The sequence below is a fragment of the Anoplopoma fimbria genome, chromosome 13 (assembly GCF_027596085.1).
Source record: "Anoplopoma fimbria isolate UVic2021 breed Golden Eagle Sablefish chromosome 13, Afim_UVic_2022, whole genome shotgun sequence".
NCBI lineage: Eukaryota > Metazoa > Chordata > Actinopteri > Perciformes > Anoplopomatidae > Anoplopoma > Anoplopoma fimbria.
The window spans coordinates 23,034,593-23,050,280 of NC_072461.1; the positions used below are offsets into that span (position 1 = coordinate 23,034,593).

Genomic DNA, 15,688 nt, shown 5'->3' on the forward strand with positions numbered 1-15,688 from the left:
TCCATAAAGTGACACGTTTAAACCAACAATTTGGAATTAACTGCTTCAAAACATATTTACATTGCGAAAGATAACAACTGCAGTGTTAATCCATCAGCACGCAATGAGACCAAAAAGGCAACCCCTCTAAATTATTATTCCCTCACATAGTATCTTGTGCGAAAACAACCTGCCAGACTTGCAGGCTCCTGTATTAAAAAACAGATCCACCCGCTGAATACTGAGCGCTGTGCGTTCTCTTGTAACGCCTCAGTGGCCAAGAATATAGCTTCCTTCAGTAAATACAATTACAAAAGCATTGCACTCTTGGAAGAAGAGGGATGTGCTGTGAGGAGCCGTTTGTACTTTTTTTCCCCCATTGATTCATAAACAGGCATCGTTTTCAAACAAGCAACCTCAAACGCACACACACACAAATATAGTGCAGAGGAGCGTCCTCGGGGGAACCGCTTGGCTGTCCGAGAGTCAAAAAAATAACATAATATAGGAGGGGAATATTGATGTTTCCTTTACTACCATTTAAATCAAGACTGTTATTTTTATTATTGTTGTCCCTCTCCAAGATGAATAGGGTGATAAACAGAGACGCCCGCCCCGGTCTCGTTGACATTTTAGGGAGTCCTTTTGGAGCAGTAAAGATGCCCACTTGATGGATACCAGAGCTCTATAGACAACGGGAAGACAAAATGAGGAATGCTTATGGATGCAGAGGCGGATAAGCAAACGAAATAGAAGAGGACACAGGGTAGTACACAAATAAAAGGATTGGGGGGGGTGAAGGTAGAACGACCAGGAACAGAAAAGGAAAGAAACCCGCTGTGAAGAGACAATAAAACAGAGTCCATCAGTATGAAAACTCCAGGACAGGCTACAACGAGAGATGTACATCCAGGGAGAGCTGTACAGAGCGAGAGACAGAACAGACAGCCACAGCAGCAGCCTGTCAACTAGAAAAGATAAAAAAAAGTAAAATAACTCGACACGTTGACATACTCTCTGTCTCTTTTTTTTCAGTACACCGGTCTGTAGAGAAGCTCCCCAGAGGCAATTCTGCGTTTCAGCTCCTTCCACAGCAGCTCCCTCTCCTTTAGGGCGCCCTTCATGAAGCCCCGGTTCTCCTGGGCTCTCCGAGACAGGTAGGGCATCACCTCGTTCACCGGCCCATAGGGGACGTACTTATAGACGGGGAAGCCAGCCTGGCCTGAGGTCGAAGAGGATAGGATGGGAGAAAAAAGAAAAAAAAGAAGAAGCATGACATGGATGAAGATGGTAAATCTAGATATTTAGAATAATTCTCTATTTATGTTAATTTATCGTCAGGGAGATTGTTAAATTGTTGAGTATGCTTTTCCACTTTTTCCCTCTTTTTTAGTGTGTTATACATATATTTGTACATGTAAAAGGTCCGTAGAGTGTAAAACCTGAAGTCCACCTAAAAGGAGTTACCCTCCCCTTCAGAAGCTCCTGAGCTCCTGAAACGGCTCCATTGAATTCTCTCCTTCATTTCTGTAACTTTATGAGGTCATAATGTTACGGAAGTGACGTAAACTCCTTCCGGCTAGTTTGGCCCTCAAACAACAAAAGAGAGAGACTGGTTGAAGCTCGGGAGGAAGAGTTTTTTGACCAATCACAACAGAGCGGGCTAGCTGACCAATCAGAGCAGACTTTGCTGTCTGGAGGGAGGAGCAAGCGCTACAATGGAGCGTTTCAGAGAGAGGGTGAGAAGAGGTGCTGCAGGACAGCCAGGATGAGAAAAACAAGGAGGATTATGAGCATTAACGCATGTAAACATGTTGTAACTGTAACTTGAGATAAAAATATGCACCCGGAAAATAGCATAATAGGGCCTGTTTAAGATGGGATTTTTTTTTTGATTGACTGGTTACATTTTTCAGTTTTGGGAAAACTTTATTTTTGACTAGCTCCATGGAGCACATCACCACTGGACGCCATCTCGATTGGCTTTCCTCGCCCAGTGATTGCTACAATCCTTCTAATCAGGCAGGTTTGCAGTATTTGCACAGGCGCCCTCAGTTTTACCGCATTTGAATTAGAGGAGCCGCCGCCGTCTGCCAGTCGGGCTCTCATACTGTGACTGTTTTGCAGAGGCTGACTCATTGAAATGAATGTCCTTTCAACTAATCCACAAATGCTTTCAAAAAACAAAGTCATGACAACAACATTGTGGGGCCACTGAGTATCTGAAAACAGTATCATGGAAACTGAATATGGCACCTTTCCCAAATACTTTAAATCTTTGTTGATATTGTCATCTGGTTTCTATATTTTGTGATTTTACTGTTGCTACTACAGTTTATGTCTGTCACTGCAGGCTGTTGCTTGAGGTTTCTTCTATTTTTCCTGGCTGTTGCACAGAATATGCAACTATTATTATTATTATTTTCATTATTGATTAATCTGCAGATTATGTTTTCGATCAGTCAATATTTATTTTGCCCCCGAAAAATAAAAATCCAGAAAACTGACCAAACTGTCCCATGTCATTTTTCCAAAATAAAAGATGAGGTCTTCAAATGTCTTGTTTTATCTCGCAAACCATCCGAAACCCAAATATATTCAGTTTACAAATTTGTAATATAAATGAAACAATATGATATATGACATTTTGAAGCTGAAACCACAGAATGTTGGGGAGTTTTGGTGGTGTTGTGAATGATAAGCAAATAATAAAGATCTCAACTTCTGTATGTCTCAAAGATTTAAAAGACACAGCACTGGCTGCTCTGTCCCTGGAGACAACTGCAAAGAAACACATGTGTGTCTGTTTACATCAATACCGGTCAAGGCTGTTTTTTAACTGGAGCCTCATGTTGACAGACAACTGCCTGCCGCCTCCGTGTCTGTCTTTGACTGACAAACAAAGTGGTGAGAGCCAGCAGCTGGCAGCTTCGTTAAGACAGCTCGTCAATACCGAAGCGTCTCAGTTCATGTGTCACCTGACGGGCCTGACTTCTACATGTGCACTTCATGCAGTCCGAGTGGCCTGTAGGGTATAGATGTGCAGCTGAAAGTTTTTGTTTTTTTAAGAGACACAGGAGAGAGTTATAGAGGACGTTGGCGGATAAAGATCCTCCAGAAGGCTGACCTCAAACCGTCAAATCGTCCCTATGTAGGGCAGGAACGATCGGGCCTAGTCCTTGTTGGTTGTGTTGGTGTGTGTGTTTTTTTTTTTTTCTCACCCAGTGGGAAGCTGATCTGATCACACATGCCCAGGAGTTGACCGAAGTACACCTTGTTCTCTCTGGCTGAGAGACCCAGCTCATTCATTCTGAATGAGAAAGAGAGAAAGAGAGACTTACAAGAACAGCTTTGTATGGGTGCAAAACTGTGTTGAAATGTGTTTTCCAACAGTGGTTTGATTAAAAGGGTACCTCTTCAAGGTGTGTTTCACTGTGTCCTCATTATGGGAAGCCACCATAACGTTGGCATTTCTGTTGAGGGCAATCTCTTCCAGCACATAGTCCAGACACCTTTCACAAATACAGACATTAAAATGCAGAAAAAGGACGGCAATCTATTTGCAATATTGTCTTTGACAAAATTGTTAACTGTTACCTTTGAAGTGTGAATTACCACCATTTTATTTCTACTACACTAGTCTATAGTTTATCGTTTGCATATTGTGGTTTAATAGCTCGTCCAAACTAATCTCTCATGTATGATTTAATGTACTAAAAAGGACTATCTTCACTAATCCGCAAAGTATCCAAAAAACCGGAATAAATTTAAATAAAATCCAAACCCAATCCATTCACGGAGGACCTCTGTGTTCTGCTTTCCTGCTAGTCTAGCTGTGTTTATATGCACATGCTTTAGCATCCGCTGCATATTTCAAACCCCACCTCCTGCTGTGCTGTAGCAAATCAGCTAAACCTTGTGTCTCTAATATGTTGATGTTTACCTCAAAAAACGAATGCTTGAGGGTGGCCTTAGCTGGGGGTTTTTTTGGGGTGAAAAACATATTTATCTCCACAGGGTGATTTCTTTGAGATTGCCTTAATCCACTGTAGGAAATGTCAGAAAATTGTTACAAAAAAAAACCGCAGCAGCCCTGCAGCTGGATGGTACTCTGGAACTTGCACTAGGATTACTCAACAGGGTGGAAGATGGCTGACGCAAGAAGTTAAGCCCAGAAACTCTCGATTGAGGGAGCACTTCATTCCATTAACTGTGATGTCCATTGCAGCAGATTTCTGCCTCGAAGGTGACCAGTTTTAATCTTTGAACTTCATGGGAAAATCAGGGTGGCACAAGTTTAAAAATATGTTTGCAAGACACCCTCGACTCCAAACCGTTATCCAATGGCAAAAGGCTAGAGTAGCAGACAGAGAGCTGGGCTTGGTGCAGAACTTTGCAGATGCATATTCGGGCAGCGGTCATCAGTTAATAAACCATGAGATGAACCTGGTCTCTTACCTGTGGTACATTATATTGGTGGACTCATAATCCGGGTTTATAGGGTCCTCATAACCGATGTCTTTGGCCCTCTCCCGCTCCTGGTACATGTAGGCCCCACGCACCAGCTTTGCAGCAAAGTGCCAACCCTCACGTCGGGACAATTCTACGTCCATGGTAACGTTGTCGTAGGCCTCCTGCAGAGAAAAAGAAGGTTCACACTTCAACAAAGCTGAATCAAAAATCAAGTCCTTCAAGTTTAGATATAACATGTAAATTTGACTTTTGAATGTTGAGCTTAGCAGAGTAACTCATTTCCACTTTTACTAACAATTGTAGACCTAATTAGTCAACTATTACAGAGCCAAAATATGTGTTACAACACAATACAGTTAAATAGTTTTCATTACATGCTATATGGGTCTACGCATATAGTCTGCTTTTAATGTGTGACAAATGCTGTGTGTTCTGTGTTTTTAGTGTGTAGCTTTTTATGATGATTTGAATGTTTGTAAAGTGTCTTTGAGAACTCCATAAATAAAATGTATTATTATTATTACCTTTTTTACCTGGACAAGCAAAATTGACCTAGAAGTAATGCACAAGCCAGCTTTTTTATTACCCGGACCCACCTGAATTATCCTGCACCCCAACCCACAGAAATATGAGTTTATCTCTTTAAAACATCAGTACGGCTCTATATCACTTTCCCTACCAGTCAAATAGGGTAATCCTCACCTGTATTTATGAATGTGTTTCCTTATTAATGACTCATGGCAAAAGAAAACACATATTATGGAGATATGGAAACATCTGCAACAAAGCATTGGTTTATCATTAAGTAAAGCAACTTGTGACCCAGAATAATCTATATAGTTGTATTTTATCCAACGTGTTAACTTTACCTCACAATACCGTACATTGTAGGTGACAGTATGGTAAGCCTACTGTATGAATGTTTGATAGAATAAAAGAAGGTTTAAAAAAGGATGTTAAGCTCATGAATGAAGCTCTACTGAATCAGCTTCTCATTTGAAATGGTGTATTCACAGGAAATCAAAATAAAGCCCCTACAATTCCCCTCAACGTTATCCTCTTCTTGGCCATGTCCCTGTTTCATCCCTCCAACACAGCTGACTCACTGTAATCTCTTTACAGGTTGACATTTGGAGTTACACGATTCGTCACAGCGCCATGCTCTCTCTCCGTCATAAGAATTAGAACTGTAGTGTCTGCGAGCTTTGTGTGCAGAAGCATCATGTATTCATTTGAAAATCGCTGGTATTTCTGGTGCCAGTTCCTGACCTTCAGATAGCACTGGTAGGTGTTGAAGATGACAGGCTTCTCTTTGTTGTAGAGCCTCTGCATCTGTAATGTCAGTCTGCTGATAGCCGGCTGCAGGTAGGTCTGCTCTGCATCCACCATCAGGCGAACACCATTCTCAATGGCATGCTGGAGGAGAAATAAAATAAAAAATAAAAAATACATACATTTAAGTATAATATCAATAATAATTACAGTGTTAATGTGCTATAATTTAAGAAAAAATGTTAAATCAATTAAACAGGCCCTATTATGTTATTTTCCGGGTGCATATTTTTGTCTCAAGTTACAGTTACAACATGTTTACATGCGTTAATGCTCATAATCCTCCTTGTTTTTCTCATCCTGGCTGTCCTGCAGCACCTCTTCTCACCCTCTCTCTGAAACGCTCCGTTGTAGCGCTTGCTCCTCCCTCCAGAAAGCAAAGTCTGCTCTGATTGGTCAGCTAGCCTGCTCTGTTGTGACGTTTCACATTTCAAAAAACTCTTCTCTCTTTTGTTGTTTGAGGGCCAAACTAGCTGGAAGGAGTTTTACATCACTTCCGTAACATTGTGACCTCATAAAGTTACGGAAGTAAAGGAGAGAATTCAATGGAGCCGTTTCAGGAGCTCAGGAGCTTCTGAGGGGGAGGGTAACTCCTTTTATGCTGCGTTCACACCAAAAGCGAAGCGAATATTCGCAACACGTCTTCGCGTCAGTTTACTCGCAGGTCCATTTGTGTTTATTCGCTTAATTCGTGCTAAACTCGCTGGAGAGGGGGAGGGGCTTATCTCCAACGAAAACTCTGTCAACTCAGCTATTTATTTCCGCCATCAACCATGGAAGAAATAACTATTTTTGCTTTATACTTGTTGTGGCAGTCCCAGATATCCAGGGAAACTAAACGCCGTCTTGTCTGGTTCATAACATTAATCCGTATTCATTGAATCCAGATGTCAGCCACATGTCGGCTTGTTTACTACAGCTGTATGGACCGAAAATAAACAATTTTACTGTGATTTGATTATAATAAATATACAAAAAGGGACGCCAAAATAACAACATAATGATGGTGGTTTGTAAAAAGTCAGAATTCATGTTTAAAAGGACATCCCTTTTAAAGAAATTTGCTTCGCTTTTGGTGTGAACACCGCATTAGGCGTGGGGTTTTACACTCTACGGACCTTTTACATGTACAAAAATATATATAACACACTAAAGAAGAGGGGAAAGGTGGAAAAGCATAATAGGGCCACTTTAATATTTTTTATTAAATGAAGGTGATTGCTAACTTTCTGTCTACACATGCATTGTGTTAGAACTGTTCCCCAGTGTTCTCCTGTGTTTCCTTGGAGTGTGTGCGTGGCTTTCCACACCTGCCTTCCATCAGCCTCATCGACCACAGTATATAAACCCCAGCTCTACTCCAACTCTCTGCCCGATTGTTGACAGCCCTCACTGGTAGTTCTATAGCCAATAATCCTCATGCTTGACCTTCTACTTTGTTTTCTTTTTGATATTTAATTCATGTTTATTTGCCTCACTCAATAACGCTCTCTGTGTCTCAAGATCATCGCTCACATTATCAAGCCTGCAAATCTACACTCAACTTGTCTGCACACGCCACCATTCCATTCTGCCATAACAGCCACGCCCTCACCTCCACGTCATCCTAACACCGCCATATTCCCTGCCTCAATCCCTCAACGCAACCACAGCATAGGCCTTCAGATTTACCCTTTCCAGTTCTAATCTATTTAAATTTACAATTAAATTTTTCACACTTTTCCCACTGTGTCCCTTTGTCTGTCTTCTCCTCCAGTTCCTAACACATTGTGATTTTAAATACAAATAATATAGAAGATTTGTAATTGTGCTTATGCTTACAATGATGCAGAACTACAATGGCCTTGATCATTATTTAAATGACTTTGTTGTACAATACTGTTAAGCTTTTACCCAATATCTAGCAACACATTTGTACACACTGAAAAAGATATTCATATTAGTAACTACGTGTACTGCATAAACATAAAAAACAAATATATTGTCAGATGGTACCAACAAAAAAAAAAAATGTCCAAAAAGCTGATCTTTGTGGTTATTATGAGTTTTACCTTGACCAGGACATCCATGCGCTGTAACATCCTCTTCATTTGTTTCTCCTCCTCTAAAGTGAACGTCTTCAGCAGAGGCTCCAGCTCCCCTAGCTGAGCAAACGACACAGGAGAGACAGTGTGTACCATGACATACTTCTTACTGTATCCCTCCTTGAGACCTTCAGATGTTTTTAGTCCAAGGTCAACAGATATGTTGTAACTTGTACAAATTTTGTAGAAATGCAATTAAAAAAGCAAGCTCAGAGCCAAGTGAATATCACTTAACATCTCAATTATCCCAGTTTTTAATGATGGTTTACTTTAAAAAAAGAAAAGTAACTTTACTTTAAATTACCTAAAATAAAACAAAAAAAGTCTTCAATGGCAAGTTTGGGGGCTGATAAAAGTAATAAATAGCTGCAATTGGTACACCACTGAGCATGTAAGGTTAAAGGTGTTGTTATGGCAAAAGGAGCTAAACAAACATTTCAATTACAAAAAAAATGAAAAAGGAAACTGTATGGACAAACATTTTATTTTAAGCCAACTTGACAGTGAGAATGGAATAAATAAGTAAAATGTTTTAAAATAAAACACATAATTATAGTGAATTTCTCTTTCTGTGTTTTATGCGACTGACCTCCACATTTGGGATGACCAGCAGGTCAGATATCTTTGTTCTGTCATCTATTAGGCTGTTCCAGTCGAGCATGTCAATGGTTCTGTCAAGGCAGAAGACAGAAAGTGTATTAGTGAGTGTAAAATATTACGAGTGTCTTTTTAATTATTTATAAACTAAATATAATCATTTGTTAAAAAAAAAAAAGAGATTGGCAAACAAATATATTGAACAATACAGTACTTGTAATGTGAAGTGGACTATGAAGTTGCATAAATCAAGAATAAAATATTGTATTTTGTTTTACATGTTGGGGTGAAAAGTGGTGATTTTATGCGATTTAACGTTGTGAATAATTAATGGTAAGAGTTCAATAACTGTGTTCATGCTTACCCTGGAGATTCCTTCTGTCCAATGAACCAGCTATAAAAGTCACCCTTTGCGCCCAGTCTGGTCAGGAACTCCTAGATGGACAAAGAGATCTAAAGTACTGCAAAGCACATAGTGTTGCAAAATCCTCCTATTGTGTGTGAAATTGAAAAGTGAAGATGATCGATAACATTGGATGTAAAAGATGAGAACAACAACTCCACCTGCAGTTGTTTCAGCTCCAGCCTCTGCTCTAAGGCCTCTGTGCCATCTTTCCCCTGCTGTGATGCCAGGAAAGTGAAAAATTGCCGCCACTTCACCAGGACCTCTGAGAACTGGAGCTTTAAAAAGAAGGGGAAAAAAAAAAAGAAAAGTGGGATGTCAGTCCACTACCACAAGAGTATCAACTAAACAAGTGTGCTGACCTTTTTATTATCCTTTACTGCCTACCAGAAACTGTGGCCGTCCTAGAGCAGTCATTTTGATGGCAGAAAAACCGTCCATTGAACTCCCACCTAGAAGTTGAACATACTTAGAGTTCTATTGATTTAGAGACAAAATTATTAACATTATAATACGAGTAACCCCCCTGTGAAACACAATGTTTTTTAGCCTTGTACAGTTACTAGAGGAATTTAAATGACATGCTTTGCATTTGATTGGACTTCTAAAAAAGTGTGCGTGCCTATAGCGCTACACTGAGCTACAGAGGCTCGTTCCACACACACCTCACTTCACTAAAAGTTGCAGATTGATTGAAGGATGGATGTCATATTATTGGTTGAATTTTTTGGTATTCGTTCAGGTTAGAACACTTCATATTTTGTTTTTACAGGAAGAGTACATTATTGGGTTTTGATATGACAATAAAAAATAAAAATGTCTTTTTATAGCATATTGTTAAATATGTGCACAATATGCTATAGGCAATGTGATCTAAAAGGGTTAAAATGCTTTTTTTTGTATGTCATCTCGACTCTAAAGACTCTGCTGCATGTGATAAATGGAGTGGATTACAGCACCGGACTACATGTCTGCTGGTTGAGGGATGAAAATATCCAGTATAGTAAATATACAGGAGAACTTTAGCACGATGTGCCAAACTCGACATATTGTAAATTTGTATAACTGATGAAGTGTTGTTTCTGTTGACCTACCAGACGCCTTGATACATTTGATAAAGGTCTCCATATGCTGGTCACATTTGGCCTCATCGGCGTAGAAATACGTGCGGGCTCCGGTCACACCCCCGCGGCGATCCCCGAACTGTTTGTGTGCTTGGGGTTGAAAACAAATTTAGCATTCCCATTACTTCTAATTGCATCATACAAATGCATCCATGAATGAAAAACAAAACGAGGCATCTTACCTATGTTCTCTTTCTCTGCAGCCGATACACATGAGCTGAATTAGAAGAAATACAAAAGGATAAAATAAGTTAATTTGCCCTGTATTTTTGGGCAGCTTTAGAAATAAAAGAGAAATACAGCAAATGTCTATTTTTTTTTAAATTTGTGAACATTCTGGCCCTGTGGCAGCAGCATGCCAAAGGCTGACATTGTGTTTAGGGACCCTATATATGCTGAACTGTCCTGCTGTCAGCCTGCTGACCCTCCAGAGAGGGCAGTTTGTAGCATCACACCACACTTGACCTATTCCCCCCTCATCACAGGGAACTGGGGAGCTCATGTAACCAAATGGATGACTGAGCACTCAACATGCTTTACATTAGGGACGACAATAGGACTCAAAGCTAGGGAACTGAGGGCAGTTCTTTTTTTAACATTTCATGTTATTTGGCTGGCGCTTTTATTGTAGAAATCTGGATTTAACTGCAGTGGAATCTGTTCGACATTGACAGAAATTGTACTGTCTTACACACATTTAGCTATGGGCACTTGTTAAGTACTTTTCTTTATGTTCATTTAAAAAAAGAAAAAAAACACATCAAATTTATTGTCAACCATTATGATTAATTTAATTAAATAATAATTTATGACATTAATTAAGGAATTGGCTTTTATTTGTTTTATATCATTGGAAATGGAATGTTTTGGGGTTTTGGAACATTGGTCGGATAAAACAAACTATTAAATGTCTGCTTTGGCTCTTGGAACTTTTACTGGCCATTTTTTCATTGGTTCTTGCATATTTTAGAATTACCAATTACTTATTTAAAAAAAAAAATAAGAAGAAGAAGAATAAAAGTATAATAATACGAACAAGATAGAATAATTTATAATGCAGCCTTCTAGGAAAAAAATCTGAGTTTTTACATAGCTGGGTGATAAAACCCTGTCAGTAATGGCTCCAGTTGAGGTTTTCAACCCTGCCATTATTTAACCCCTTTTACACTGCCAAAAAATATAATTGTTCTGGAATATTATTGTTTTATGACAGCTTCATTACAATAAACTCAGTACTGCCCTGCAAAATCCTGCATTAAAACAAACCTAACTGTAAAATCAAAGGTATGCATTTTATGTTTAACTGGCCTACACAACTGAAGCCTGGTATTGTAAGTTTAATGCTCTCAACATCAAGTCAGGCCTCTGTTCCTTCTATCTACTTTCTGTTGTAAGGAACTAATGTTGTTGTTGCTGTCTTGACAGATCATCGCAGAGCCTGTCAAACCTGCTGTCTGAGATCAAGCTGGCTTAAAGTATCTTGTCCTACTGCTTTACCGTCTGAAGGTGTGTGTTCACCAAACAAAAGCTTTCGAGGCTGAGGTTTGATGCTTCTTTTGATGTTTCCAAGCAGACATCCCCAAAACAAAGTATATAAAAGCTGTGTGCAGTGATATCTTGTCACTAGTGATAAGGTATAAAAAGAAAAACATACACTGAGTTGAAATAAAAGAAAGTTGGAAAAAGCAATAGCAAGTCCTGGTAGCTTTATCTCCTTCCAGAATGTGATATAACAGGATAAAAAAAACAATAGAAGACATTATGTGCGACACAAGCTCACTTTGCAGTCAGCAGTCCCTTTATGTCAACAGATTTAAACATAAACATAATGCCTCACAGCCTCACAGCCTTGTTATTCGCTACATCTGACCTTTATAAATCTAGAGATGTTGTGTGAGATACAAAAAAAAGTCAGTCTTAAAAAAAGGATCTGTCCTTTTAGGCTGATTATAACACTCATGCAAAGTAGATCTGACAAGTGCATTTGTCTTTTTCACTTTAATGAAAAAGGCTCCAAATATTATTCGCTTTACTTTTTTTTTTTCTATTCACTGATTTTAAGTTGTAGCGAGTCCTAAATGGGCCAAAAAGTCCATAATTTATTTTGGACTACGAGATGTCCTAATTACTCATAAAGCATGACCGCCCAGAGCTACAACTTAAGTAACGTAGCTGCTGCCTCTGCCTAGAGAGACTGCTTGCATAATGTCGGTACTGCCATCCAAAGTGAACATCAGCTCACAGATCAAATAGCCACTGCCTTGTGCTGCCCCATGTAACAGGATTCCGACCGAGTGAGAAATTCTCTCCCAGCCAGCCAATCAAGAACGAGGGGCCAGGACCGAGGCAGCAAATCATGCTGTGAAGAGTGTTTACTTCCTGTTGATGAGGCATACTAAAAACAAACCTATTTTTGACATCATACAAGTGGAAAATACTCTGCAAGGTAAAAGGCTCTGTGTGGAGGTCAGTTTACTTTTAGAGAATTCAAACGGGACAAGATCTAAGAAGTTCTATTGCCAATTTGAATCTTTATAAAACTGTTTGTACACCAATGATTCCTCCTAACTGTAATACCAACTGTTGACATCTATCCAAATCCTGAAAAACACACTTAAAACACTAAAAATGTGGACTCGAAATCATATTTTGTTGCATGCCATGTCTACTGAAATGTTTGGTAATACCACAACTTTCATACTCCATCTCTTTCTGCACGGCCTCCTCCTGGCTGATGTCTTCCTCCACGCTGTAGTCCAGGACAGAGCCGACCCCGAAGGCCTGATTCTTCTGGATCAGCGGCCTGATGGCCACGTGGTCCTCACCGGCGACGAACTGGCCGTAAAATGTCATCTTCATGAATTGGTTGAAGGCCCTCTGGCCCAGGATCTTCTTACCTATGTCCATTATCTGAGCAGAAAGGGATAGGATGTTAAAAACAGGTTCATGATTGTTGACAGGTAAACATTGTGCTAATAATTTATAACCCTAATTCATTCAACATCTCATTTACTGTAGCATAGTTTGTGTGAATCATAGTGTCCTAGAAAAGACATGCTGTTTCTAGGCAGGGTTTGAAAGCAACAGGTTTTACCGAGAGACTACGAAAAGTAACATGCTGATCCTTCATAAGCAAAGGAATTCAAATCATGTTCCTACCCTCAAGCTAAAGACTACTGCAGGGACAACAACAGGGAAAAAATATGAAACTTTACAGCTTCACTTAAAATCCGAGTATCGCCAGATTATATTCCTACTACTTTACATTCTGTGTAGCTACTTGCTTTTAACAAGCCACAGCTCTCTATTGATTACATGTAGGTGTGATCAATTTGAAAGGAATGAACCCGCTGTGCTGCATGTCTATTTAATTACTGTCCATGTCCATGTTTTAAGGAAGGTGTATTTTATGGCAAATCCGTTGATATACTGTGTTTTAACATTACCTGATGGACATTGAAATTTATAAAATGATTTGAGAACAAGACTAGGTTATATAACATGGACTGCAAAGAGGTTGCATGCCTGGAAAAACAGGTCGTAATTTGATATTGTGGGCCTCTGGATCCATACCTGAGATGGATACATTTAGGTCTATGTGAAGCACACACAGGTTTATCTGTATAGAAACTGTTAACAATGTATCTGCGCCCACTGCTATGCATTGCAGTGCTATGTTAACAAATGTTCTGGCGTCTCGTGCCTTTTGAATGACCTATTTTATGTGAAAATGTCATATACAGTACCGGTCAAAAGTTTGGACACACCTTCTCATTCAACTACTTTGAAGAATCTAAAATATAAAACATATTCTGGTTTGTTGAGCATTTTGTTTGTTTACCACATAATTCCATATGTGTTCCTTCATAGTTTGGATGTCTTCAATATTAATCTACAATGTAGAAAACAATAAAAAAATAAAGAAAAACAATTGAATGAGAAGGTGTGTCCAAACTTTTGACTGGTACTGTATGTGAAGTCAAAACTTTAAATGAATTCATTTATTTTTAATTTGTTTTTAGCGTTTTATTATTATATTTGATTATTGTGATTGTTTGACCCTGTGCAGCACCTCGAGATTTCATTGTATTTTAAAGTGTGCTATATAAACAAAACCCATTATTATTTATTATTTATTATTATTAAAACTTGCACACATAGGTTTGTCTGTATAGAAACTGTTAACAATGTATCTGTGCCCACTGCTATGCATTGCAGTGCTATGTTAACAAATGTTGAATGACTTATTTTATGTATTTCAGTATTTTAACCTTTTAAGATGCTGTGGACATAAACAAGTCACCTGAACACCTCACGTGAACGCGCGTAATGGTGGAGTTTACCTCTGTGTTCTTCTCCACCAGGAAGTCATAAGAGCAGAGTTTGAAAACCACCAAACTTCTGAGCAGCTCTAATGAGTCTTTGCTCTTATATGCCCTCTGTGACTGCTCAAAGTCTACGAGGGTCTCATTAGCAGCAGAGGAGGAGGAGGAGGAGGTGGTGGAGGAGGTGGTGGTGGTGGTGGTGTTCTGTCCGGGGAAAGACGACCGCGCAGGGTCATGTTGACGCGTCTGGGTCGAGGAGGTCGAGCACCGGAGTCTCCGAGGGCTGAGAAGGAACCGCATGAAGGGGACGTCCACCCCGGCCCGAGTGACATGAAACATCAGCCTGGAGGAGAAGAAGGAGAAGGAGAAGAAGGAGAAGGAGGAGGAGGAGGAGGAGGAGAAGAAGGAGAGGAGAAGAAGGAGGGGGAGGAGGGAGACATCAGCGGTGCGGTGAAGTCACGCAGACCGACCAAAATACATTGTATACAGATAGGAAGCCAAAGCATGAGCACCACTCTGTTGGTGGATAGCCTGTGACGTAATAGTGGGTTTTACATTTATAAATGCACCCCCTGTTTATTTACTGTTGTAGTGCAAGGAATATATAAGATATTCATATTTGCAGCACAGCAAGGACTATTTAAATGATTAATATGTCACATACAGTAGCAGTCAAAGGTTTGGACACACCTTCTCATTCAACTACTTTGAAGAATGTAAAATATGTTTGTTTACCACATTCAAATACTGTCTTGAAATCTACAATGTATAATTAAAAAATAAAAATATTCTTTTGTGGTACTGTATGTTTTAATATTCCATATTTGAGTGTAACTTACTGTTAAACTGCAACTAATGCAAGTGTATAAAAGTAGTTAATCCATTACAAACTTTGCATCAATATACAGTAAAAATCAAAAGTGTTGGACACAATTCAACTAAAGAATCTAAAATATAAAACATATTCTGGTTTGTTGAGCATTTTGTTTGTTTACCACATAATTCCATATGTGTTCCTTCATAGTTTGGATGTCTTCAATATTAATCTACAATGTAGAAAAGAATAAAGAAAAACCTTTGAATGAGAAGGTGTGTCGTCGTCGTCCCCCATAGGTGCACACCAAGTCTTACTGTATCACTTTTTTTCCTCATTTCAGCAGATAAGTATGAGCTGAATAATTCCTTGTTATAGACAACCACGTGGCTACATTTTAAACACACCTGCTCGGCTTTCCAAGATTTCCTAGAACAATGTATTAAAAAAACATATGGACCCTTTCAACTTAATTGCATTGCTAGGCAACAACTCTGGTCCATGTGTACTTTCGGTTAGCTGATATCATTCAAATACACTGTAACCCAGGGGATTTT

At 39.3% G+C, this 15,688-nt stretch overlaps 1 protein-coding gene across 1 annotated transcript; it reads right to left on the bottom strand.

Moving 5' to 3' along the window:
- Window positions 1–1,010: 1,010 nt before the first annotated feature.
- On the bottom strand, window positions 1,011–14,638 carry prodhb (proline dehydrogenase (oxidase) 1b). Its single transcript, XM_054611594.1, is given in 14 exon segments — window positions 1,011–1,201; window positions 3,201–3,289; window positions 3,393–3,491; window positions 4,438–4,613; window positions 5,722–5,868; window positions 7,836–7,928; window positions 8,458–8,539; window positions 8,830–8,900; window positions 9,030–9,146; window positions 9,256–9,320; window positions 9,963–10,119; window positions 10,158–10,209; window positions 12,694–12,902; window positions 14,336–14,638. Coding segments are annotated over 14 exon segments (1,830 nt in total). The 5' UTR covers window positions 14,618–14,638.
- Window positions 14,639–15,688: the final 1,050 nt, after the last annotated feature.